The following is a 26974-nucleotide window of genomic DNA, read 5'->3' as shown; positions in this document are numbered from 1 at the left end:
TCTATTTGGGCTCGTGGAGACGTACATACATCTGTATTTACTTTCTCAAAACACACATACATGCAGCTTGCAGGATTCTGTTGCTGAGACGTTATTAATGACCCCATTAAAATTAATGACAAAAGTAATTACGATTTAATTAGAAAATTAGCACTTTTATGATTGTTGCTATTAACCCCAACTGATGGTACAGCTGACCCTGGTTGCAGAGCGGATTATGCCAACGGGCCTCTGTACTGTTGATAGCAGAGCATTTCTCTTTCTAGATCACACAGGGTATATTGAAACAGACAGATATGAGTCCTCCGTCTCAATTTTGAAGTCTCTGGGCGAAATAAACCACGGATTAATTGGGTAATAAAACAGAGGCATTTCAGCAGCCCCTGTTCTCATTTAAAGGCGAGTTTCGGGGGCAATTCTTTCTCCAAAATACTGTGACAGTTATGGTCATGACTAGAGACGTAAACAGAGTTGGAGAGAAAAACGTATCGACAGAAACCAAAGAAATGCTTTTACCAAAGTTGAAATTGAGATGAAATCCAAAAAGGTGTGTCTAGCTTTGTATCAGGGGAGAATGTGTGTGTGTGTGTGTGTGTGTGTGTGTGTGTGTGTGTGTGTGTGTGTGTGTGTGTGTTGTCCTTTGTGATGGATGAATGACAGTCGGCATGGCAGCTCATCTCCTCTCAGGCGGCTGGGTGACAGAGAGAGATGTTACAGCAAAGAGACAGCGCAACTGCCACACAGGCTGGCAGGTGTCAGACACACAAGCGCACACATACACACCCACAGACACACACACACACACACACACAGGTGTATCCAGAACATGCGGCTGAATGCAAGATCGCAGTCTTTCCTTTCACCAGCCTCCCATTTCCCAACCCTGCAACCTCTGTCTACTCATCTCCTGCACCCGCCTCCACCCCCTCCATGTTCCCTGTAAGTGAGCTGTCTCTTTGTGGGCGGCGGCCTCCTCGTCTTCCTCACAGCCTGAGCTCTGAGCCCGTCAACCCCCCCCCCCCCGCCCCCCCCCCCCCACACCCAACCCGCCCATACCTCCCATCCCAATCAAGGGGAGCGCCATGAAGATTTCACACACCTCAGGCAGCAGCACGAAGCGAGCAGGGAGAGGAGGAGGAGTGTCCCAGTCGCCTGAGGTGGGGGGAGAAATAGAGGAAAAGGGGGGGGGGATGGAGGGGTTGGGGAAGTGGGGGGTGATTTAGGCTGTCAGGGCGCCAGTTTGGTGGAGAGATGGGGCTTCTCTTCCTGAGTCAGACAGGGCCAATAACTCATTAGAGAGATGTAGAGGTGAAGACGTGGGAGAGAGGAAGCGAGGGGAAGGAGATGAGGGGAGAGAGCTCCTGGACACAAAATCAAGGAGATTTTTAGTTTCCTTTCTCTCCTTTCGCCTTTCTCAACCACTCACTTCTTTCTCTCCTCTTTCTCCTCTGACACTCCTCCTCATCTCTCCTTTTTTCTTCATTATCACCGCCCCCAAACCCAACCGCGCACACACACACACACTATTCCCTCCTTTCCATCGGCAACTCCATGGTAACCCCTCTCCTCCCCTCTCCTCCCCCCACCTCCTCCTCTCCTTCCATCTGTCTTTCTTGCTGCAGTGCCCATGCTGCCAGGCAGTATAAATCACATCTCTGGGCTTGGCTGCAATGGGCCTGAAAATAAAAAGGCATAAAAGTGTCGGGATGAGCTACGGGCTGGGGGGGAGAATTCCTTTATGATGGGTCTAAATCCTCCCCCGCCTTGCGTTCTCCCCGACACACACACACAGACACAGACACGCACACACGCAACCCCCCCCCACACACACACACAGATTGCTCATATACACCTGGACGATATACGCCACTACTACTTTGAAATTATCCCCCCAAACTGTGGCAGTTTGTGTGTCTCTCTCTCATAGAAACCTGTGCATTCCTCCAAACGACCACAAAAAACATCCTGTCACACATTATATGAAGCTCTTTTGGTGCCTATGTTATGTTTACTTTGTCCTGTTTTTAAAGGGACAGTTCAGCTAAAATAGTGTTTGTTGACATAAGCGTGTCACTGACATTTACCCCCTGGACACGTTTCTGTCAGTGCTTTCTTTTTTTTTTAAGGAAGATAAAGGTCGGCAGGAACGCCATCATCAAGTTGCAGGAGGAAAGAGTCACTGTACCATTCACAAAATGATGCGGAACCAGAAGTCACAGGTGCTAAACGGATAACGCTTCAGACGGGGGGAGAACACTTTTGGGCATATCAAAAATGATATAGAGGGGCCTCCGCTAAGGTTTATTCTACTATTAATGAGGGGTAAATGCGGTGGATGGGAGAGTTAATGTGCACAAAGTACCTGAAGCCGTTCTTTACTGTCTGAAATGGATTTTACAAACGGTGTTCACTCTGCATTACAGAACAAAGGAGACTCACTTCATTGTATATGGTGGTAATTGTGGACAATTTATGATCCCTCTGGTCTCCATCTATGTATCGTTCTGAGTAAATAAACCAATAAAAAATGACTGAGGAGGCCTATAACATATTGAAATGAAACTGCTGGCAGAGATGCATTGTAAAGGTTGTCTAAATGATCATGGGAATGAAGATGGAGTTGAGCGAAAGCACGGTGGATGGGCAACTCCATCACCTGCTAAAATCAACCTATAGCTCAGAGTTCTCCTTTAATCTACGTCCCGATGTGCACTTTGTCAACTCTATTAGATCACGCTGTGATCACACACACACACACACACACACAGCGATGATGATGACGGTGCGAACCTCCCTAGGTGCAGCCTATTCAGTCACAGTTGGAGCCATCTCAGACCTAATTATGCTTGGTTTTGCGTTTTAACTGTATTGATCAAAACGCTAAACAAACGAGAAATGCTTATCAAGCTGAAAAAAGACGAGCCCTCTGGAGTTTTGTGTGTGTGCGCGTGAGTGTGTGCGTATGTGTGTCTACTCCACAGGGGTGAGCGTGAGTGATGGCGCAGGTCTAAGAGCTTGTGAGATATTGGTGGGTATAAAAATTGCAATTCTGAGCTTATGAGTTATAATTGCAGCCTCCCCCCCTTCACCCCTTTTACCACACACACAACCAGATATTTCTTCACATAAATGGTCACATATGCAGGCCTCGGGACATGCACAAGCACGCACACACACACACGCACATACACATCAAGGATTTTGCACACGCTTGCACGCGCAAATTAGCTGGACCGTAGCAGCACTAAGTGTACAATACCCTGCTCTGATGAGCAAGCTCCCGTCGACCTTGGAACTCTCTCTGGAAAGACAATGCAAGGGGGGCCGTGCCGCTAAAGGGAGGAGCTGGTGGGAGTGAAGATAAGGTAGAGGGGAGGGATGGATGCAAAGAGTGAGACAATAGATGAGAAAAAGAGGGAGAGATGGAGAGAGAGAGAGAGAGAGAGAGAAGGGTAAGTGATGCTGCTCAGTGTAGGGCAGGAGGGCAGTGCTCTCCCTCCCTCCTCTCCATCTCAGCTCATCTTGGATGCAAATGTGGTTTCTATACGGTTCCTTTGTGCCGCTCCTAACTGCTCCAGAGAGAAGCAATTACAACTGCTCCATTCACTCAGAGAGAGAAAGACACGCATGGACAGAGAAGGGTAATTAATAGAAAGAGATGGGAGGAACGAGGGGGAGAGGAGTTGAACACATACCTGTGGAGGAGCTTCAGGTATTGATTGTAGTAGCGGTTTGCTGTTGACACACGCGCGTCATATTTTCCTGAACGACTAATCTGTGTGAGGTCAAAGGTGAGAGGTCCCTAGCAGAAGTGCTATGTAGAGTGCTTCAGATACTGCATTACCCCCGGCCAATATGCCCCATCTGTCTCGGAGTCGTTATTCCCCCAATCATTGCTTCAAAGACCTGAACCCCCACAGAATTTATTGAATCAGAGGATCTCCATCCAGATATGACATCACCCTCCATTCCTCTCCGTCCCTCCGCAGACGGATAGTTGCATCGCCAGTGGCGTATCCTGTTGCAGTCACAGTGGCGGTTCAACGCTGCAAGGTACGGTGGGAGTTTTTATGGCTGTCATTTGAGCCGCTAATATGTCACCTCCATTAGCCGACTTTTAACACTCGCAGATAGATGGCCCTGTGACATTTATCTGCGCACGAGTCGTATTTTAGCCGTTAAATGGCTGCCGATGTGCGTAGTGCGTGCAGAATGAGTGTGTGTTTTAGCTTGTGCAGCAGTGGCTTGGGGAGGGAGATGCATTGACTTTTAATGAAGCTCTATGTAATAGCACTTTAGAGGTAATAATCACAAATACAATGCAAGTCGTCACCTTTGACCCCTGCCGTCGCCCGGCGCTAAAGAGAGTAGATGGGAAAGGGAGGCTGCTGCAAGGTTGAGACCCGGGACTCCAACAGTTAGACAGCCCAGGTAGAGTCCTGCGGCGTCAGCAAAAAATAATACTAAAGAGAACACGTAATTAACTTTGTCTTCAGAGAGATGATGAGGGTGAGGGAGAGAAAGGGAATTAAAGTGTGGAGAGGACGATTGGAAAGACACTACGGGAGCAAAAAATAAGTGCAGGGGTAGGGCGAGAGTCACAGAAAATAATTGCTCGTATAGATTTTGCCATTGTTGACTTTTGTAGGGTCAAGGAGGTGAAGCCATTCCCTGTGGTGGCTTCGGCTGGGAGTCTAAACGAGCTAATAATTTAGACTCATAAACGAAGACCAATATTGACAGCCGCCGCACATATTGAAAAACATTAGGATTCCAACCACTATTAAAGAGTTGTAAATATGATATACAGTCTTGTAATTGAACTTCTTTTTTACGGCGGAACCATTTCCAACTGCTCATAAAAATAACTTCCGCTTCGCTGCATTGAAAAACTGAGATGTTGTGTCACCAATGTGTTGCCGGCGAGCTTGGTCACCTGTCCAGAGGCATTGAAGTTGACTAATGTGACAGAAAATTAACAATTAAAAATATCATACGGGCCCAGAGCCACCACAACGTGAGCCGTTCACAACTCAGTGGACACCCTAATTGCTTTGAAATACATTTGGGTTTGGGCTTTGTTTGGTGTTTTGGAGGTATGAGGCGCATCAATGCACACTGGAAATTGAGTTATAAATTAGCTCTGGAATAGACATGTTCTGTGAATACTCAAATCCAAATGCTTGACTTTTTCTGCTCCAAAAAAGGCTGATGTGTCCATGTACACACACACACCACTTGGCTCTGAAGCAAACAGATAATGCGTGATGCTGTATGGTTGTCACGGGTTACGTTGATAAGGTCAAACATAAACAAACGTTGATGGAAAGCTTCATCCACAAAACCAGTGGGACTCGAGAGAAAATGTTCATTCAGCCACAGGCTTTCCCGCCAGCGTAAACAGAACAGGTTTGTGTGTATTTGTGCTCATGGCTGTCCGTGTTTACAGACACGACCGTGTGTGCATGTGCGCGCACACACGCGCACACACAAACACACACGTGAGGGTGTTGGGCAGATGAATGCAGCTCAGCGGCGTCGTCACTGACAGCTTCATTAAGGCCTGTGCACACAGGGAGACAGAACCATCCAGGGGAAGGAGAGCAGAGGACAGAGACGGGGGACAGGCCAGGTTTCGCTGTTGGGCCGGCCCACGTCAGTCCAGCAGTTGCGTGGAGGGAGAGAGGTGGGCGAGGACAGCTGCCGTCTCCTTTAATGAGCTTTCACTTCTTTCATCAGCTTTCAATTTACACGGCTGTCCTGCACTCTTTCACTCCCCGAATCCCTGTTAAGTCTAGTTTCTTGCGGGTCATTCCCAAGAGGCCGTCAGTTAAAATGAATTTGCCGTCCTCCTTTAATTAGACCAGCTCATCTGGGAGAGGAGTGACACGGATGAAATGTGAACAGCGGCGGGCCTTTTTCCTAAATTTCAACCAAGGTTCATGAAGGTTGTACCATTTGCTTTTGTCAAAAGTAAAAGGTGTTTTAAAGATACAAAATGATCAATGCGCACACAATAAACTAGGTGTGTAAATCAAGCATTCGTGAGTTACATCCCCGTACCGCATCCACCCGATGGTTAGAAGTCCTGTGATGTTTACGCTCCCTCTACTGGGCTCTTACAAAAACACAGCACTGCTGCATTGAATGGTTAAATGTCAAGGTGCAGCTATACAAGAAAGGTAAGTGCTATGCAAATTAAATAGTACGTACAACAAAAGAAAAAACATTGATATAACATTTCAAAAAAAGACAATTTATTTATCCATGTGCAACTCATAAAATAAAATATTTTTCTAAAAATCAAGTCAATAATTCAAGACTCATCCCTTGCTAACCTCAATAGTTTCAGTGGAAATAAAAATATACATAGTAAATACTTAAGAAATCACCATTTGAAATTTAAATGTTTACTACACATTTTCTTAAAACATTTCTTTCAGGCAAGCTAATTTAAATCCTCATGATATTGCCTTGAGAAATTATTAAAACAAATATCCAAAAGGGGGTTAACACAACAAAAAAAAAAACATTAAACATTTTTTACTCTTTGGAAGATGACTAGGGAAAGCAATAGCTCCATGTTGCGGTTGAGGGGGACAAAGGGCTGCGTGTCAGGGCACAACGACGGGAGGAAGGAGTTCTGAAGAACAGCTGTGGGTCTCTGTCAGCACTCTAAGAAGGGGACGGGGCTTCCTCGCGTCTGAGTGTCCACACTGTGTCCCAAACCCGACGAAGAAGAGCTGCGATGGGAGGAATGGCAGCAGATTTGAGGAGTAAATTCAGCATCAGAAGTTGGGGAACTATCGTATGATATTTTCGCCAAAGCCGGTACCTTTCACAGTCGGAGTCACAGGTGGACTTCTCCGATCTGCTGGTGAAACCGCTGCTGGAGCGCTGTATGGCTTCAGCCACCGTGTACTTTGTCTTACCGAGAGCACACCTCGACATCCTGGTGATGCTGAGGTCCGACTGGAGGAACAGATGGAGTCGACTGTCCGACAACAAAAAAGTCGTATGAAGAACACTGGAGAAGGAAGTTGGCACAATTGATCAGTGAAAGTCAGCATTTGAAAATATTTTAAATAGTGTAGCACAGGGTCTCCTTCGGGTTTAAACAGATTAATTGTGTATGGCCTTTTGAAAAGGGGGGTTGGGGGGGGTGTAAAGGGCACTGTTCAATGGCGAGGCGTTAGATTGCCGCCTTTGCTTTTACTGCACAGCAACCCACCTTTCTAAAAACTCCTGGAAGCCCTTCATCCTCTGCACGACCTGCTCCGTGTTCTTCAGGCTGAAAAAGGGATTCCGGGGCGGCAACTTCGGCAGCTCCCTGGTAGAGACGCAGAGAGAAAATGACTTCCACGCTAATCAGAGTCACAACTCAAAAGTAAGCCAATGTGTAAATAAACTATTTGAATCTGGGAGGTACAAACTTGTGAACCTACATGACCAGAGCATTCTGTTCCAGACAATGACGCAGCCAAACAAATTCACTGTAACGCCGCCTTACACAGGAGGTCTTCTTTCGAAAGCACATGCTGTTGGTCTGCAAGGAGACCGAAATTAAATAAACTTAGCACAGGAAATGAAACTGACCGTCCAAAAAAAAAGTCCAAATAAAACTTCCGAGTGACACTCACTTGTAAACAAATCTCGTAGTCGACGTGCGAGTGCCAGAGGTCATCTTTACAGAGCCTTGGATTCCGAACACAAATGCTGATCGTCTCCTGCAGATTTTCAAAGCAAACGATCACATCAACTGACACGGCGCGGGCAAGATGTAGGGCTTTACAATTTAAACCAAAAGGAGCCTCAGCACCCAGTTTCTACATTGCTTGTTAATTTTCAGACAAGAATGTAAACTGTGTTGCGGCTGCATAAGTGTAGACGAGAGAGAAGGAGCTTGTCCACTTACTTTTTGACAGACGGACAGATTATGCAGCACACTGTCCATTGTTGGTATAAAGACCTGCCAGAGATAGAGGGGGGACAAAAGTCTATTGAAAATGACTATTTACTTATGGTCTGTCATGAGCCATGTTAGAACAGGGTACATTTAAAAAAAAAAAAAGTTCCAGGATAACATTGTTAACAGTCAAACATTGAACGCTGTGTATTGAGGTCAATAATCCCTCGTTTCTAATGAGATCTGCTGTGGCCTGCAATTAATACTTTAAGCACTCAAAGTGCAAACATTTCAAGCAAATAGGTTAAATGGGAACAAGGAGCAAGGAGGGTTTAGCTTGACCCCCAAACCCCTTAATATGGAAACAGCAAGAGTTAAACAAAAATATTTTTTCGGTGTCACAATAAGCAGAAGGGAGTAGTCACCCAATAACTGCAGCACTTATGCAAAGACAGTTAAGTGACTGCATGGAACACGACAAGCCGCTTTTCTTTTGGATTCCATCACAGTGACCCCTCACATGACAGCAGGCTGGTCTAAAGGCTCAGATCATCTCTCCCCCCCGGACACCTCGATGAGACGCAGGCCTCTCAGAAGTACCAAGTCCAAGCAGCGCAAATCAATACAGCCTCCAAAAGCCTCCAAAGACCTGAGGTGACCTCAAAGAGTTCCTTTGCCTGCAAACTCCATTATAGTCAAACAAATTGGACCCGCTTGTAACAAGAGACGCTGCATTTTCATGTCGACAATTGTCTCTGCTGTGAAATGAGTCTCCAGATGCGGGACTTGGAAAAAATAAATAAGATGCGGCAGCAATGGCCTCTTCCCTCTTACTGCCATATTTTGTGATCTCACCTGTTGTGTTAACAGGTAAGTTGTGTTACTCGGTTGCTTGGCTGTCCACAAACCAAAAGGATAACAAGGCTGTTACATTAAATACAAACTAAAAAGTGAGCGAACGTTAATATAGATTTATAAAAAAAGTTAACTAAATAGTTAACGTTTTAATTTCCTTCACAATAGCAGCTTTTGCAAAACTACAACAAACAGCACAGACATTCTGAGTGCATCCTACCTCTCCCGTGTTTGCCTGCACGTGCATTAATCCGGTGTTTTAGAGCGGCACCCTGAGGGGTATTTACTGAGGCTCAGCACGGCCTCGAAAAGAACCACCGAACCTGCTCACTGCCGACACGACGCGCGTCCTCACCGACGAGTTTTAGAAAACTGACACCAAATAAAACGGTATTAAAACAAACAAAACGGAGGCCGAATTAAGCTACTAATGAAACGTGTTGCCTGCGGCCTCTCTGCGCACCTGTCCCTGATCCGTCGGTGATCGATCCTCAGCGGATCACCTGGTCGGAGGAGGGGCCCTTATGACGTAGTCGTGAGTAGCACGAGCTTAAAACGTCAGATAACTGCAATTAAAAAAAATCCCAATCATATTGATGAACCATAACGGATTCACAAAAATAAGCCTTGAACTCTGTCCGTTTCTTATTTATTGTATTTATTAAGTGTAGAAGAAAACGTTTTTTCCCCGTTTCTCTGTTGCTTTTTGTCTGTGAAATAAGGAGTTATAGCAAGCGTTTTAACAGCACATCTGCCACCACGTTGTGTTCTTTAACACGCATGAGAGAAGGAACCACACATCCCCCAATACCGGCCCAGCCCCCCTCCCCGGGTCCCAAGTCCTCACCAGTAAAGCTTCCCAGCATGAACATAAACATAAAGTATTTTTTTAACAAATACCACACTAAATATACATTCATACTGTACACACTGTACGATTCCAGTACAGTTCTTGGACTATATTGGCTACGTTTATGGGCAGTAGGTACAAATCTAGCGGAGTAAGGAAAATATGACAAATTCAAGAACCTAAATAAGAATTTATTTCTGGTTTCTAAGAGTCAGAAGAATCCCTCGTTACATTTAATATCGCCATATCGTTTGATATTTCAAGAAGAATCCAAAAGGGGGATTTTATAACTTAAACAATATACAACCCAACAACAACTGGTACAAACAACAACAAAGACTGTAGCTCCAGTCGTCCGCTTTAAGACAGCCATGTGGATTCAGTCTGACTTTTACAATACAATACAGACAATACAGGTTAGATTCAACAACATCATAAAAAGGTCTTACCAAAGTCTCCAGCGTCCTTTTCCAAATTCCGATGCAGCCCAAGAATGAAGCTAAACACAACTTTTGAGAAGTGGCCTGGACTTCTTCCACCTCTGGTAATAGTTTAAAAAAAAGGAAAGTAAGTGTGTGTGTGTGTGTGTGTGTGTGTGTGTGTGTGAGGGGTGGGGGGTTACTGAGTGAGTGAACTGCTTTGTAATCCGGACTATAGACAACCATCATGTGCTGAACACACAAAGCTCACAGATAAGATCCTGGTAATCCAGTCAGGGCCGTAAACACAAAGTCCCTTTCTTCACTCATTATGAGATAAATACGTTGACATTTTACATAACACAGACATCCAGTAGCGTAACTATTCAGTTGACGGTCAATAAATAACACACAGCAACATGAAGCACCAACAGCTTTCACAATTAGAAGTGCTTGATGATGACTGGAGACGTCATGTGTGCAGTTGTGTGATCATCTGAGAATTAGCATGTAAGTAGCTGAGCTGAACCGATAACTCAATCAAGGTTTTGCATTTAAAATGTCACCATTTTTTTTAAGCTTGTTTTCAAAATATTGTACAAAACTTGCGGTTTGCTACTTCCAATCCGCTTTAATGTGGGGGATTAACAATTGTTTCCTAAAAGGATTTGTTTATGGAGGGGTCAGTATTGCAGGACAAAAGGTATTCGCAAACCCTTAATCAACAGTTTGGGATGATGTCTGTTTCCTTTTGTCTTGTTCAAGGAAGTGTCATGAGAGATTTTCACAGAAACTTCATCCGCCCTAAAGCACAACGGTCCAAAGTCCATCTCCCATGTCCTAATGCCAATCATGGGACTGGCGTCCACGCTGCTGCAGAGGTGGTTCAGGCCACCTGGCGAATTGGCACTCAGCTCCATGGAGGAACTGCTGAGCGTTCGTGATTCCAGCGTCGCCACGGATTGGCAGGAGTTGAAATCAACTCAGTTAACGGGAGCAATGCCCCAGTAAAAAGATATTCTGAAAGAAAATCCTATAATTCGGATTTACTTTGCAAGCAAGGTTGCATTCAGTAGAATAACTGGATGTTTGTAAAATCAAAACGTGTCACCATGCTGAGGTACCTTAGGGGCAGATGTGCCCTTAAATCCAGGAGAGTTAAAGGACATACCAAAGGTCGTCTGTCCACATGGGCCGTATGAACCGTCAGAAGCGGTAAGAGAACGGGATGGTTTGAAATTCTGTCCTGATTGGGTTTATGCCAACTGTACATTTGCATTTACAAAATATTTCACTGGCAGCATAAAAAGACGACGAGGAATTTGGTCACAAAACCTTTATTATAACTTCAAATTATATTTACAGACAGACGGAGTATACAAAATGACCTTTAGGAACAAAAACATTAGAACTAGTGTAGAAAACAAAACAAAACTTACAGATTGATACACAGGAGGTGGCTGATGAAGTTCCATTTAGAATTTACAGAATTTTAAACCAGGTTTGAATACGGTTGGTTCATTCAAAGAATATGCTTTCTAAACTGGAATTACATCAATCATTATATGATACCGGAAGACTTTATCATACACCAACTGCTGCACCCTAACAAATCAGTTCAGCTAATATGTACAACGTGGCCCTCCTTAAAAAGAAAAACAATACAAGGGCTGAAACATCTTCAAAAATAACTAGGACGGCTAAAGCTAAAAGGCAAGCCAGAGGAGAAAACTCAGTCCTGAGGAAAAGGGTGTGATGGGACTGCTAGGACCAAAGGACAGTTCTACTGAGCCTCGTCCTCTGGACAGGAATGCCATGTCAGTCTCTCCTCGTAGAAGGAAATTACCACCTGAGGGCAGCGAGTGTTGGCCTCACGCGCGGGGACCAGATCGGCTTCATCTGAGTCTTTCCTAAAGAAGAGGACAACAGGGGAGGACATTCCTTTAAAACAGTGAATAGCCAAATGTATATTGAGAGAATGTAACGTCAAGAGTACATCCCTAGTGACAACAATTACTTTCAGGAGAGATTTCTTTACTACTCACCATTTCATCAAGAACATCAACTCCCCGCTGCTGTCCGTCGCTCCGATAATCCGTTCTGGGTCGAGATTCCTAGCGAAGCCACGTGGTTTCTCAGCCTTCAAGGGATGACAACAGGTACTATGAGAATCTTTGTGTGGTCTAACTCAAGTTAATGTAAAGCCGTAGTCCCAAGCAAACACTCGTGTGAAAAACATTAGTGAACCCACCACATCTTTCTTCTTGGCTTCCGTCTCTGGCTCGTCTGTGGATGCCTTCCGCTTCACGGGAGCGGGCTTCTCCTTTACGTTTTTCTGTGCTTCTAAAAACGCTGAGATAAGCTCTGGACAGTCCAGGTTGTCTTCTGGCTCCCAGGTGTTGTCAGCCCTAAATAAAGCAGGGGGGGGGGGGTTACCAATTGCACCTCTTTCACATAAGACTCCATTCAGATGCCACTAAAAGGCTTCGAATCAGCACGGCAGAAAATAGAAGCGTAACTATGGACAGGAGGCATAGAACGACCCCGTACTGGTGAGATCATTTACAGCTCAGTTGGGGGGAGGGAACTTACTCTGTGAAGCCTTTCCACTTCAGGAAGAATTCGACTTTTCCATTTACAATACGTTGGTCGAGAACTTTCTCGACAACAAATTCCTCCGGCTCCTCCGGAGTGTCGTGAGCATCCTTCTTTCCTTTTGTATTCGGCTTCTTGCCCATGTTGTGCACTAAAACCAAGAAGTAGGAGAACAAGTTGTTTAAAACTGATGCCATTCAAACGCTTCGCACGGACATGCATTAAGTTGAAAGGAAGAATGTAGACGAGCACCAAATCATCCATAGTTCAAGGATCGTAAACCATATAATAGTTGTAAAAACTTTGGATATAACTGAGAAGCATCTAGAAACGTATATGAAAATAAAGTACGAATGAATATTAGCAATGCAGAGTTACAAAGTCCTCCGCGCGTTGTTCAAAACAATATGCTAAGCTAGCAATAGCACAACATAGCGGTATGTAGGTTAGCCTAATTGCTAACGGTAACGTTAGCTTGTTATTTTACCTGGGTAGATTTTTTTTAACTTTCATTTGTCAGGTGCAAATCAAACGTCGATAACAAAGCTTGTTCAAAATAGAGTTAACACTTTCAAAAGAGCAAATCACGATAGCAGCCAAGCTCGACGGGATAATAAAAAAATGCTAAAGGCCCTTGACTCCAGCGTAGCCCTGAAACACAAATGTCTACTTTCCGCTAGCTTAGCGGTTAGCTAATATTACCGTAACTTAGCCATAACATTGCAGTGCACTTGCAATGCACTCGTGTAGCCAATCTAAATAGTATAGTTTTTAAGGTAACGTAATATTATGGCTTACTTTCTGCTCAAACTGCGTTTCCTGCCACAAGGTCCAAGTTGCAAAAGAAAGCTATCGTTTGCTTGCCTGAATCAAACAATTAAAAATTACGCCACATGTTGTATTATCATTGAATGAAATGAATTATCACTGCATACGCACCTTTAAAACCCCAATAAGCTGCCTCGGAGATGTCTTCTAACCACGAGGTGGGCTTTCCCTTTATCTCGAATGCAGTGGTGAAGCAGGCGGCAAAAGTTAACGCAGGCGTAGGTCTCCTACGGAAGCCTACGAGGGGAAACGCGCTTCATACGTTTGCGACTGGTCGCTAGTGTTACTGTCATTTTAGCCTTTCAAAGTTTGCGTGTCTACAAGTAACAGAATCAAAACTACAACGTCTGAGGTTACTGATGTTGTATCTGCATGGTCCTACAAACACTTGTGGGCTTCTGTGCGTTCTCTTTTTTTAATAGAAGGCGAATATGCCATCAAAAAGTTTGTGGATACCCTGCCAACAATTTCCTTTTGAAAGGGACTCAAGGGGGAAAAAAGTGACAAAGAATGAGATGGCCCGTTTTTTTCTTTTTACATTTTTTTTTAAATCAGAAAGAACAATGTCTGCAAGAGCATTTCAAATTCTCTAAGCAAAATCATACTATCAACAGTCAACAATCACCATGCAATCAAAAACATTTGCCCCCAAAACACTCAAATTGCAAACAAACAGAAAAGTAAACTCTTGGTCAAACCACAAAATGAAAAACAAGTTTGTGAGGGACGATAAAAAATATTTCCATGAGTTACACCATTACTTTATGCTCCGTTTCCAAATTAACTAATCCGACTGTAAAATTAGGCCAATGACTAACATGGCAAACTATCCTACAACCTTATTTCAGCAGTCAGATAATCTCAAGTATACAAAAGGCAACGGCCAAACACCAATCTCATTGAATAGAGTTTGATTGTATTTTTTACTTTTTTTTTCCTTCAGAAATGGGACTGTTTATTAATTCTGAAAATTAGTCAGAGTGCATTAAAGTTCCCAGAAAAAAGGGATTTTTTTTTGTTGGCCAAAATCCACAACACAAACCAAGATGTGAGGTAGAAAATAAGCTTATCTAAACTAATAAAAATGAAAGGGTTAAGAAAAATTGTGCTTGAAACAAATGAATCAATAGCAATGCAAAACATGACATGGTAACCTTTTTGTTATGCTAATGAGCATCCACAACCAAAACACCTATCTGATGCAACTTAAGGCCTTGTCAATTTAATCATTGGTATATTGTATGTCATGAAGACATAAGGAAAACATTTCAGTACAAATTTCTACTGAACAGTACAGGCCCTGAAATATCTGAAACAAAGCCGTAAACTTTAGATAATCTCCCAATAGTCTCACCACTTTCAGACAAACTTACTATTTTGAAAATCAGTTACTGCCATTGACAGTCTCATAATGCATTTCAGGAACCTCAGAAACTTTAATAAATACAATCTTAAACCTCGTTATAATGAATAGGGATACATTGAGAGGCAAGACGACATGGAGACAAACGAACAAACGAAAAGGTTCCAACCCTCTGAGATCCCGATCCAGTGAGCGTTACACTGCTGGCCGCGTCGACTTCAGGCATGTCTGGTTATCTCAAGCCTCAGCGACTTGAACGTTAACAGGCACAACACTGGTAGCATCGCCGGCAGCTCGGCCGATCCCTTAAACTGCTCAGGTGTCCGTCTTCAATAAGCCTCAACATGTCCAGTGTGTAAGCTACATTTTCCCCCATTAGAACATTTATTTACAGATATTTTTGTATTATTTATGTTCTGAGTGTCTTTTCTTTTTGCAGATTCAGGCTCCCAACAGCGTTGAATCCAAAAACACACAAGGCAAAAGAGGAGAGACCGAAACCAGAGTCGGGCCAGTCCCAAAAAATATCCACAAACCTAAAAGCTCAAGTCTCAGGTGGCAATACTACATCACGGCTTTTTGTCCTTCTTTCTCTTGTCCGTTTTGTTGCCCGTTGATGTGGAGACAGCAGGCCGTCTTACGGGCTGAACAACAACCCTCCCATTAGCCCCGCACTGCAGGGTGAATCTTTCTGGGTTCAGGGGCCGCCCTGAACTATCTCTCAGCCGGGCCAGGACGTCTCTGGTCAGCTGCTTTATCTGCTGTCCCACAGCACCCATTGTCTTGGCTGTGAGCTGTTTCTCCTTCAGCAGCCTGCCTCTCTGGGCCTGCAACCTTTCCACCTCCTCCTGCAGCCCCGTGATGGCATCTAGTTTGCGCTTCCGGCAGTTCTGCGCTGCCAGTTTGTTCTTCCCCCGTCTGCGGATATCCCTCAGGAGGGTCACCTGATCAGTGGAGAAGCCATGGCCTTCAAGAACCTCCAGGAACTCCTCCACGGGCATGTTGACGATCTGCATGACAGAGAAGGGGATGCACATGGCGCGGGCGCGCAGCTCGTCGCGACTCAGGTCCCGGTCTTCAAGCGTTTGCCCGTCGTCGTCGCTGAGAGGCTCCTCTTTGATACCTTTGTGAGGCAGTGCTACTGATGGCTGGTGAAATAAAGCCGGAGAGGAGTAGCTGTGGTCATGCCACACACACTCACTCAGATCAATGGGAGACCACGTTGTGTTGTAGTCCATGATTCCCTTTGAGGGGACTGAATCCACCTCACTGCTGTAGCCCGTAGCTCCACACTCGTCCTCACAGAACGAACTGGATGAGGACGACATCTCAGAGGAGCCTGGACAAGCGAGGAGTTAATTCATGCATTAGTATTTTAGGAGAAACGGTTTGTTGACGTAACAAGCCGTGGCAATAAAGAAACGTCATGACTGGAACCCACCTGGGGAGACCGGACCTCCAGAGCTGCTCTCCAGGGAGAGACCCGAGTCGGAGTCCAAGTCCTCGAGGACCTGTGGGTTTATACCCTCGAGAGAACTCATCAGCTGGGTGTCCAGGCCTTCCAGACCTAGTTGATTGATCTGGTCAAACACTGCCTCATCCAGACAGCCACTCAGCGCACTATGCGATGACACATTTCCAGTTAAATTACATACTGAGGCAAACGGGAGCGCAGCGAGGCCCACTGCCATGTCCGGCGACGGGTCTGAGTGGGAGGAGCCTGTGGATTCTAGTCGAAAGAGGCTCCTCTGCTGCTGGGCGGCTGGCCGGGACTCAACTCTTTCAGACGCCACACCGAACGCTCTGGTTACCATGGCGTCGTGCAAACTGACATCCTGGCTTATGGCACTGGGGATGTCTGTGTCGGTAACGAGGGAGTCCAAGTCCTGCACACGGGACACACATTTTAGCGGATTTTCAAGTCTTTGCCATTTTGAAGGGGAAAAAAACAAACCACAACATAAATCATTACAAGATACACACATAGATGTTTTTATCAATCTGAATTACTGTTTGTAAACCAATATTGGGGTCAAGTAAAATACATTTTCAAGGTGCCAAATCTTACGTCAAGGTCAGTAACAGACAGAAAGAGTAAATTGCTCCAGTGCTGGTCAATATCAATTGTAGGAGGCTGGTGGCGAGATGGATCAGACAGTGCAGTGATGCCTTCAAGGAGACTCTGACGTATGCAAAAAGAAAATACACAAAATAAAGCACTGACACAGTAAGTGGGATGGTTATGCCACGTCTCCAATGAGAAATAAAGTAGCTCTGCCAAAGTTGAAAATCATTCCACAGTATTACTTAACCCAGTTTAGATTATTAGGATTGTGAACATCCTCTGGGACATTCAGTAATTAAGAGTGTTATAAATCTTGAGACAGTGTATAAGACAGTGTAACCACAACAGCAATGTTATCAGAAAAGTGATATTTGAATCATGTGAGGACATGAAATTATGGTTAAAAATGGATTTCTTTTTCAACACGGTCACCTGACTGCAAGTCTTATGCAAGTGTGACGTGCGTATTGTCACGGACTGACAAACATTATAGAGTACACTATGACAAAAACAATAGAGCTAGGATTCAATGAACTCAAGCTTTAAAATGAAATGAAGGAAACTGCGACAAACCGGCGTCATACCTCTTGTTCCAGGGTGGAACTGTGAGCCAGCTGAGTGAGTGGGGCAGGTTCTTCCTCAGCTTTAACTTTAACATCATCCTCCTGGTGTGGAAGAGAAAGACGGGGGGAGAGAAAGGGAGGACATAATTGGGGTCCAGGAGAGTCAAAATGCAAGAGAAAAAGAGGATTTATTAACTTGAATCACAAGAGCTGGCAGAATAAGCTGGTTTTCAACGACGACTGCATTTAACACAACACAAATGTTGCCTTCCTGCCAACTGATGTCAGACCCTTTAACTGATAGAAATGCATTAGCAGGTGTACTTGTGTATTGAAGTGGGGTTTAGGATTATTTTTATTTAACTACTCTCAGAGATGACGCGACCCTGTTACTTGTTTAATGCCGGGCAGCAGCTGTCAGCCGCAGACACAACATGCCAGATAAATCAGACAAACATTATTTTTTAGGTGGCTATGTGAGAAGAGGAGATAGATTCTCACCTCTTCTGCTCAATGCTAGGGGCAAAATTTGACAAGACTAAACATTATACCAGATGAGTGGAGTGGCCTTTTCTGCTGTAAATGGAATACTGAATGTAGATAGGTATTGATATCATCCCTGCTGCAAACTTGTCCTTCGAAGTGTATTTCCCAGGAGAAAAACCTTATCCTAGAAGCAGTTGAGCAATTACTTCTTCCACGAATGATCGGATAAGGAATAACGTGTTAACATCATCCAAGTAGACGAGAACCCTGCGAGGGGGCAGTGTTCAAGTATGGACCCCTTGCTTTGGTGTAAGCAAACAGGGAGTGGGTCTAAGCCTCACCACTAGACCTACACCTCTCAGGGCGCACAGCTGGTGGTGGAGTCTGAGGGAAAGGGGATATAGTTACACAACTAGCGACATCAACTGCTTTCAGGACATAACATTCACCCAGCAGATGGTTCTTCCCTGAGCTCACTGGGAGGAATTTCGAAGGAAGTCACAGATCACAGTTGGCAGTTGACAATGCACAAAGTGAAACCACACGTTTTAAAGTTGGTGACTTTTTTGTGGGTGAATATTTTGGCAAATAGTTGTACTGGTCTTATGAGGGTCTCATCTTTGGGGGTTAATTCTACTGCCTTCATGTAACAGGTGCAGTAGACTCTTTTGCAAATACTGCAACACTGTCTGAATGACGTTTTAATGGGTTATACGTTACTTGCTTAACCGGATCAGTTACTTGAATACCACGACTTAAATCGAAATAGGATAGAGCAAAATTACTGAATTGCAATGTGTGGCCCAGGACAGGTGGAGACATCCAAAAGTGAAAAATGGGTGCACATTTCATTGCCAACAGGTCATTTCCACGTATGTCTCATTTCCTGGTGCTGCATAGAATGTCACATAACAGCACGTTGCTGGTTGAACGCACAGCCACCGTGCGGATTGTTGGTCGGCGGCTAGCATTAGCCTGCCAGCTAACCACCGGTGAAGTTTTAACGCCAGTCCAACCACCTTTTGTCTACACACCCGCCGCGCTTCGGCCTCGGTTCCTACCCCGCTATCTTAGATAACAGCGACGCCAGTTTCACTTTCCGTTACACAAACACAAATACACGCAAACAGACACACACACACACACACACACACACACACACACACACACACACACACACACACTTGCCTCTTTAAGAAACCCGCAGGCTCCGGTGCTACAAGGCCTTCGTCCAAGCTCAGCGGTTGTTTGGCACCCGTCTTGGCCATTGTGAGGCGGGCGTTCGCTGTCATCCCCGGCTTCTACCGCGGGGCTTTCTACGCCCGGCTCGGCGTCGGTGTCGTTGCTGGTCGAAGGGCCGCACTCCGCCTTGTCAGTGGCGGACACTTGGTGCACCAGCCACGCGTTCAACTGTGTGGGGAAGCGCCGCGAGCCGAGCGTCCTCACCTCGTCCAGTAGCCGGCGGCTCGCGAAGAAGTAGTCCAACTCGGGACATTTTGGGTGGACGCTGTATCCGTCGAGGGTCTCTCTCAAGTTGTGGAAGGGTGTCTGGGTGTAGGCTGAGCTAGGACCCAAGCTAATCTCTATCAGAGGCGTGTAATAGCCGCTTAAGTAGCTGTCGATATCCACACGGACTCCAATCAAACTGAGTAAGATCGTCAACTGAATCAGGCCTTCTGAGAAGTACTTTTTCGCGATTTGCATTTTCTAAAAGGCTTTTAGGCTTGTGGATAACTTTGAAATGCAAACCCGACAGTTCCTCTTTCCCGGATGGACAAAGGGAAAAGCCTAACAAAAGAGCACGCCTTCCCCTGTCAGACAAAGAGGTCCGCCCGTACCGGCGAAATCGTTGGACGGTGGTGCTAGTTAGCTGTTAGCAGTTAGCCATCAGCTTCGATCACCGGTTAATCGGAGCCCGTTGGCGCAAACATAGCGAAAACGTGGCTCGTCGGCAATTCGTCGGCGAAACCCAGCAATCAAATCATCCAAGGCGCTGCTAATTAAATATAAGACTAAACATGAGAAAAGCAAACCGCTGTCACTGTCGCGTGCTGCTACTGGGGAAATTTCGTTTAAGGATTTGCATAGTTGCTGTACATTGGACCACAGCGGCCTTCACAACACATTGTGATTGGACAACAAACATGTCAGTTGTAATTTAGACCAATGAGCGTAGGAGATGTTCACCTCCGCCATCCCCCACCCTACATACAACAACACACATTATTACGGAGATATTAGTGTAAACAAGCTGGTTTTCTTTCAAAACTAAATCTCATATTGCCCTAAGTTGTAGTCATTTCATATTTCCGACAGGTAATTGATCCCGGAGGAGTAATATTTGATAAATATTTGTTAGTTCTAGTTCCGGGACGTTTGTCCCACTGACCTGCATTTGTTATATGTTCAGCCTACTGGTGAGGGGCTGAAACACAATTTGAACTTGTTCAACTCTGGTGAACATAACTGCCCCCCAAACAAGGGGGAAGGCCAGCTGTAGGGTTTTTTTTAATTACGAAATAACACTTTACCCTCTGGACTTAATAAAACAAATCAGTTCATACAGATCAGGTAGAAAATATGAAGCTAGTTAAGGAAGTGTTACTTTCCAGATTACATTTTCACAAACAATATTTTATTAATGGAAAACAATACATTTTTATGGATTAAGATACCCAACACTATATACAATAGTTAAATAGCTCCAGCTTTACTAATTTTAACATTAAACTACTCCTGACACTGCATAATTACATACTTTCAGTCCATTTAGTGTCGCTGCTTGTAGGTTAAATATGGGATACTGGATTTTATTTTATATTATGTTGTTGCTTTTTTATTAGATAGAAGCGCAAATACTTCAATAACTCCAGTACTATTATTTTTAAATCAATTGTTACATAAGGGAGATAAATGGAATTTTGACCCTCAAATGATAAATTGTACACTCTTAACGTGGTTCTAAAAGATAACACCAAGATAACACAAAAATGCACGTTATTTATCAACATGGTACTGTGTTGATGAATTACATGTTTTTTTCAGAATGATGATGTTGTTAGTAATGTAATCTTATCTATGAACTTCTATCAACAAATTCAATACTTCAGGGTCTGTTAGTGGTTTTAGGATGTTGTCTATTCAATCTGAATCATATATTCTCTAATAAGAACTTTGATTTGAAATCTGCCTATGCTTGTTCATTTGTAATAACTCCTCATTGTTCACATTGCACACTGTCTATACTAATTTTTCCATGTTCTTAAAATGGTGAGTTAGTCCACTCTAGTAAATTTAGCCTATATGTAATGGAAAATGTACAACTGTAACTCATACAAGAACCTGCATGCCCAAAATACATGATAATGATTATTTAACATCATTGTGTTGGAGGAGCTCAGTCTGTCCTCTGAGATTAGATATACTATTTGCCCTTTTCAAGGTAATATCAAAACAAACTCAAAAAATTGTAGTCTGTCCATCCAGAAAACATCCATCCACTCATTACTGACAAATAGTTATCTATGCCCTAAAGCTTAGGTGATGAGATTGAGACAATTCTGTGTTAAATCCAAAAAACGGGAACAGAAGAGGGACATAATTAACATCAAACACTGAAATGAATATTACAAAACATTTATTGTGAAATTAACGCAGGTTACATCGGGAGAATATGCATACAATTCCTATTTTTTTACATAAAACTACAACATTAAAAGTCTTGCACCAATGTTTTAGTCATGCATAAAAATAATCTTAGATAAAACGAGTAGAAATACTCAGAATTCCAAAAACTTTCCACACACACTTCCTGGTTGACACCCTGGACCCGGACCCCCACACATTCTCTGCTTCACACTGACTTACATAATACAATAACACCAGCAGGCCTTCTATTTATAGTTCAAAATACAATTGAGTGTGTGTACTTCTGTACTTACATCTAACCTACAGTGTATTCAGGCTGTTTGTAGTGTATAAATGCTGGCTAACTATTAGAAATACTTGTACCTTAAACCTGTACTGTACATTTTACCTTCTGTGCCTGCTCTACATCTCCATACTTTATATATCTCAACATATTCATGTATCCTATTGTCTCGTGTTTGGTGTGAGTTTTATTTGACCAAATCTAATAATAGTTTAAAATCTAAAAGTAATACAAAGGTGAAGCGTATTTCTACATACCTTCCTTGACACTGTAAAGTTTGCTTTGAGCTGAGATTAAAAATAATTCATTTTCAACTTTCGTTTTCCGTGTTTTCATGGTCGTCTAAATGTTGAAATACATTGTCAGTGGAAAGAGGCCTGATCTTCAGCCTCCAAATCACTTGGCTGGATTTTGCAGTGCGTGTCAATGGACCTTTTGCGACCCCTGCTGTCGAAGAGTGGTAACATCCACGAAAATCAGATATGTTTAGGTCACTTATTTCAAAAACGATGCAATGATTACCCAATGGAAACTTGTATTGTGTGTGTGTCTGCATGTTTGTTAGTGAGGCTAGTGGTTTGGTTACTATTAATCACCGGATGACTTCATTGATTACATAACTATACTATGACTAAGACTGGCTGCGTTTAGCAGAATAACGTTTGAATTTACGTCCTTTTATTGACCCGTCCTTTATTATTACTGTAATTATTTCACACAGTACACGCAATGAAAAGGCTGTTGAAGTTGAAGTGACGCACTTCCTCCAGGTCGCTACTGCAGTGATCTAGTTACCTCAGACTGGCTGCTGTAGTTTTCCTGAGCAACGAAAATCCGCAATAATCCTTTTGGAAATAGCCTGCGCAGACTTTTACGTGCCATGACATCATCAGAGAAGCATCGAAAGTCGTATTAAATTACGAGAGCAATGATGACGCGTCTAGTTTAACACAACAAGTTCAACAAACACTGTCTATGTCGCCCCCGGAGTTCCGAGGCAGCACCAGTCCAGCGCAGAAAAGGCAATCGTGCTTTAGAGCTCTGCTACTATTTAGGATGCAGCATGTGCAATGTGCAACAACAAACAACAACAAACTGCAGCGCGATGACGCTCTTTGAAACACCCTCGTCCATCGCTGACAGACATGTTGGCTATTAGCATCATAAAGATATTCATGTGCTGCAGCGGAGTTTTGCAAAGCTGTCGAAAACCTCGTTGAAAAAAAAAAATTACAAGTGACATTTGAGGACCACCTGGTGTGAGCTACAGAATTGACTTGGTGGCACGTTAAATCCGTAGTGTAAACGCTCCAAATCGCGTCGATTTAAAAACGTTTTGAAGACGAATCTACTCCAATTGATCTGAGCCAACGCGCAGTCATCGATTCATAACGATAACTTTGTGAAGTTCTGACAGATTTATTAGGGGAGAGCTCTTAAATCACCCACTACGCACTCCTCCGAGGACAAAGCGGATTGGTGGAATTATTTGTGACGTGGATGGATAGCGCGCATGCGCACGTGTTTTGGGTCCCGCAAAGACTCATGGGAAACTTGCGCGAAATCGAGGGGCTTCCATGGGACTATTTTGTCGACAGTATTATCATGTCTACCCTCGGAAGGACAATTTAAACTTGCATTGACAGTTGTCTTAATACACTCGTCTTGAGTCAGATTTAAGGCCACGATGAATGCAAACTTAAATGTTTATATTTTCTCTACATATATATATATTTTTTTTTATAAAATATTGCTGAAACAGTACATGCTTGCAAGCATGACTATATAGATTACTAAACTACTATATTTAATATTCTACAGATGTATTGGTTGCAGGTTAGATGATTAAACTAGCAAAGAAAAATATAAGTGTCACATGCAGTGCTGCATATGCATTGATTGTGCGGGACTGATTGAAATAATGTTCAGGATTATTAGAAATGTATACTTACATATTTTTTATATTTCTTTAAAAATGAATAAGCCATAGAAAAACGTTCATCTAATTTTTCGTCAATAGTTTATAACTGGTTTTAATTTAATAATTTATCAGGCTGACCTTGAAAGCACATTTGAAATCACATTTGATTTTCTAATTTCCTACCCCAATTACTACAACAAACATTCCTAATATAATCATTTTAAATAGTAGAATGTTTTTTCTTCCAATTGTGTGCTTAATAATGGAGCTTTTTGTAAGTAGGATCCATATATAATAAAATGGTTTGTGTCAAATTTTATTTATATCTAAATATATACTATATTTTGAGAAAAAAAATCTGATTATATTTTCTTAATAAATTTGATTAAGTTGTAAATGTACCAGTGAGTGAGTATATATGATAAGCAGTGTGTAATTATGTGTGTGTGTGTAAGTGTGTGTGTGTCTGGCCGGCTCGACCGGCGGAGCTCCGTCCTCCAGAGAGCAAAACAACGGACTAGCCGCTCTCCGGCTTCAGACCCCTCGGCTGCTTGATTGACATCCTCGTTCAGCCAATGAGAGGAACCGTTGAAAACTCTTTCTTTCTATTGGTTCAACGCTCCAGCTCCAGCGCGCTGCATCAGCCAATTACAGTGCGCGAAACGCCGTAAAACACATGACAGCCGCTCTGGCAGACCCTGTGGCGCCCCGCAGCGGAGGCATATGGAAATCATTTCATATCGCGCTGGCTCGCCACAAATTGGGTTATAATAATGAAAATACATTGCTATTTTCATGTTTTTTTATTCTTTTTACTTTTCAATGTGGTTTTTGTTTTGACGCTGATGGACTGGGCAGACAAACCTCTTCTACGTTAAGTGTCCCCCTGGTCTTCAAGAAACGGACCGCTTGGTGTTATTGTAGTTAGCAGGGTTTCCTCTTTATTCCTGCAGCAGTAATACATCTCATTCTGACACTGATATGTGAAAGCTGCTCTTATTGCCACACTGACCCATTTAAGACGCAAAAAAATCCCAACTTTTCCAGTATCTTGTGTGATAATATTTAGCAACGCAATTGTTTCGCACCTTAAAGTGGCCACTAGGGGGCGTCATCCCCATAGCTTTGTGCCTGTGGGGGCTTCACTCGGACGTAGCTCGAGCCTTAAAAGTGGACCTGTTCACTAATTGAAATGTAGCAGCTCCACAATGCCCTTTTGTGTTCCACGGAATAGACACAGAATAATGATCAGTAATATATCACTCAAAATAAGACGCTGAAAAAGATGAATAAAGAAAATCAAAGCCGCTTCAACCACGCATATATTCACTGAGCTCTTCCCCACTTTCTCCAGCCTGCTTCCCTTTCTCCAACCGTCTCTCAAGACTCCAGAGGCCGAGGGGCCGGCAGCAGGGTAAAGCGCTGACAGATTTTCTTTTCAAACCTTTTTTTTTCCAGCATGTGAAAAGAAGCAGTCGTGGACTTCATGTCAGACTGAGATGGACGCCGTGATAAAGGTCGTCTGGCTCGCAGCGATTGGCAGCCTTCTACTTGGAAAAGAAAACAGAACGGCCCAACGTAAATAGAGGAAAACGGCTCTGGCCGAGCAGAAAAACATATCCTGTGTAAGGTGACTTGGTAGCTTTGGAACGATATCAGCTCCGATGTGCAGTGCTGCATATGAGTTAAAAACGGTCCAGCTTTGAGAATAAAAGTGGAATGTTTAAGTATAATATGCTTGTGAGGCACACAGGATGGGCTTGTTCTCGGGCCTTTCAAGCCTTTTCCTCCACGCTCCGTTTCTGCATCTATTGTGTCTGCTTCACTTATGGACTCCTCTCACCCTATCTCCTTCTCCTCCGTCCCGCTTCCCCTCCTTTTTCCTCCCATATCATATCCATGTATTCCCCCGGGGGCTGATTAAAAGGCTTTCTAGCAGGGTGGGGGGAGCAGAGGAGGCGTAGGCGGAGGGGTGGGGTGGGGGGGGGGTAGAGAAGAGTGGTCCTTATTACCCCATATGTCTGGACAGGAGAGGGTGGAGGGTAGGTCCTCTTCCAGTTAATCAATAGAGATACCGTCGCTCTTCATGTCTCTCTGTCTCTCTGTCTCTCTTTCCAATGGCTCCTCTTCCCTCCACCGTCCGACTCCCCCATTAGAGATAATGTGTCTGGTATTGACACTGCACGGCCCAGGTACTATGGCAGAAGTACGGTTTCGCTCGCTGAGGCCGAGTCACACGTCAAAACTCTGTGGTCAACGAAACAACCTCATCGACTGTTTTGTTAACCAGGACAATTTTGTGTTACGTCCTCGTTGCTGTTGGCTTTTCACTGTGAGATTTACAACTAAATCGGTGGAATTGATTTCAAAAGCAATTCTCCTTCTTGGTGTTTTTTCTTGGTGTCAATTTCTGTAGACTAAATCTACAGAGATTGTCCACAAAGGCCGTACGTTTAGAATTGATTATTTCACTTTCTCAGCAAGGTAATCATAATGTTCCGTTATCTTCCAGGAAACGGATGTGTGAGTAAACTGTTTTATCCCATGAGCAATAGATTTTCATGGCCAAAAGCCCACTTTTCCCATATTTATACGGTTAAAACATGGTTGGTTGAGAAAGTTTGGATTCTTTTGTCGGAAAGTAAAACTTTGTTCTCGTTAAATTCAAATCATTTATTGATTTACTAAACACAATGCATGTGAGCGAGTAAGAACACATATTTTCAAGCAAGAATCGTAAAACAAAAACTAATGCCAGTAGCATTGAAGTAGGGATTTTCTTTTGGGTAACCAAGTGCCAGAATACTGCGAGTTAAGTAGTAACGTAATTACCAAATGCAAAACTGTCTATGAAAATGATATTTCGGGGTATCATTTGGACCAGACCATTGTGGACTAGAACAGGGGGATCCCTGTCTGCCCTGGATCAGCGAAGGTCGTGCAGGGCCGCGGGCTTTCAGATGCACAGACTTCTGAGAGATGCCTGGGGTAGGAGTGGGGAGAACGACCTCTGACCTTACTGACTCGGTAACCCCCCCGGGGTCACAAAGGGAGGGGCCCGGCACCGCGGGGGATGGGCTGTAATTGCTGTGGGGAGGGAGGCCTGCGGGGGGCCCGCTGGAAGTGGCGACGGCGGGCGAGAGGGATGCCGGGGAAACGTGAGGCCCCAGAGAGAGGCAGGAGGTGGGGAGC

General features: G+C 43.9%; 3 protein-coding genes across 8 annotated transcripts; all 3 read right to left on the bottom strand.

The window, feature by feature from the left end:
- Positions 1-6235: 6235 nt before the first annotated feature.
- snx10a (sorting nexin 10a) lies at positions 6236-10264 on the bottom strand. Of its 5 annotated transcripts, XM_078081814.1 has the most exons (8): positions 9225-9284; positions 8982-9133; positions 7916-7969; positions 7641-7727; positions 7446-7546; positions 7232-7330; positions 6836-7027; positions 6236-6743 (listed from the first exon to the last, which is right to left on the bottom strand). In XM_078081814.1, the coding sequence occupies exons 2-8, from the start codon at positions 9006-9008 to the stop codon at positions 6668-6670; spliced, it is 636 nt and encodes a 211-aa protein (XP_077937940.1). In that variant the 5' UTR covers positions 9009-9133; positions 9225-9284; the 3' UTR covers positions 6236-6667. The 5 variants fall into 5 exon arrangements, with proteins under 5 accessions (XP_077937940.1, XP_040045710.2, XP_040045708.2 ...); XM_040189776.2 differs by lacking the exons at positions 8982-9133; positions 9225-9284 and adding an exon at positions 10061-10264; XM_040189774.2 differs by having other exon boundaries at positions 8982-9350.
- Positions 10265-11351: 1087 nt separating this feature from the next.
- Positions 11352-13933, bottom strand: cbx3a (chromobox homolog 3a (HP1 gamma homolog, Drosophila)). Of its 2 annotated transcripts, XM_040188495.2 has the most exons (6): positions 13565-13933; positions 13424-13489; positions 12623-12776; positions 12282-12438; positions 12076-12170; positions 11352-11940 (listed from the first exon to the last, which is right to left on the bottom strand). In XM_040188495.2, coding segments are annotated over exons 2-6 (534 nt in total). In that variant the 5' UTR covers positions 13425-13489; positions 13565-13933; the 3' UTR covers positions 11352-11813. The 2 variants fall into 2 exon arrangements, with proteins under 2 accessions (XP_040044429.1, XP_040044430.1); XM_040188496.2 differs by lacking the exon at positions 13424-13489 and having other exon boundaries at positions 13565-13802.
- A 1308-nt stretch (positions 13934-15241) lies between these two features.
- Positions 15242-20052, bottom strand: nfe2l3 (nfe2 like bZIP transcription factor 3). The gene is made up of 5 exons (XM_040188493.2): positions 19119-20052; positions 17466-17546; positions 16885-16998; positions 16258-16702; positions 15242-16155 (listed from the first exon to the last, which is right to left on the bottom strand). The coding sequence occupies exons 1-5, from the start codon at positions 19632-19634 to the stop codon at positions 15386-15388; spliced, it is 1926 nt and encodes a 641-aa protein (XP_040044427.1). The 5' UTR covers positions 19635-20052; the 3' UTR covers positions 15242-15385.
- Positions 20053-26974: the final 6922 nt, after the last annotated feature.

This window comes from Gasterosteus aculeatus, chromosome 10, assembly GCF_964276395.1.
Source record: "Gasterosteus aculeatus chromosome 10, fGasAcu3.hap1.1, whole genome shotgun sequence".
NCBI classification, from domain to species: Eukaryota; Metazoa; Chordata; class Actinopteri; order Perciformes; family Gasterosteidae; genus Gasterosteus; species Gasterosteus aculeatus.
The sequence above is the reverse complement of the archived record's forward strand: the minus strand, read 5'-3'. Positions and strand labels throughout refer to the sequence as shown.

Excerpts from the sequence above, each read along its gene's own strand:
- snx10a (XM_040189774.2), bottom strand. The coding sequence starts at position 9,008 with ATGCACGTGCAGGCAAACACGGGAGAG. Across the intron at positions 7,970-8,981 it reads TGCAGGCAAACACGGGAGAG|GTCTTTATACCAACAATGGA; the intron begins GTAGGATGCACT and ends TATCTCTGGCAG. Across the intron at positions 7,028-7,231 it reads TTCCAGGAGTTTTTAGAAAG|TGTTCTTCATACGACTTTTT; the intron begins GTGGGTTGCTGT and ends TTCCTTCTCCAG.
- cbx3a (XM_040188495.2), bottom strand. Across the intron at positions 12,439-12,622 it reads AAGTGGAAAGGCTTCACAGA|GGCTGACAACACCTGGGAGC; the intron begins GTAAGTTCCCTC and ends TGCTTTATTTAG. Across the intron at positions 12,171-12,281 it reads AAGCCAAGAAGAAAGATGTG|GCTGAGAAACCACGTGGCTT; the intron begins GTGGGTTCACTA and ends CATCCCTTGAAG.
- nfe2l3 (XM_040188493.2), bottom strand. The coding sequence starts at position 19,634 with ATGCAAATCGCGAAAAAGTACTTCTCAGAAGGCCTGATTCAGTTGACG. Across the intron at positions 17,547-19,118 it reads CCTGCGGGTTTCTTAAAGAG|GAGGATGATGTTAAAGTTAA; the intron begins GCAAGTGTGTGT and ends CTTCCACACCAG. Across the intron at positions 16,156-16,257 it reads TGGAGGTCCGGTCTCCCCAG|GCTCCTCTGAGATGTCGTCC; the intron begins GTGGGTTCCAGT and ends TCGCTTGTCCAG.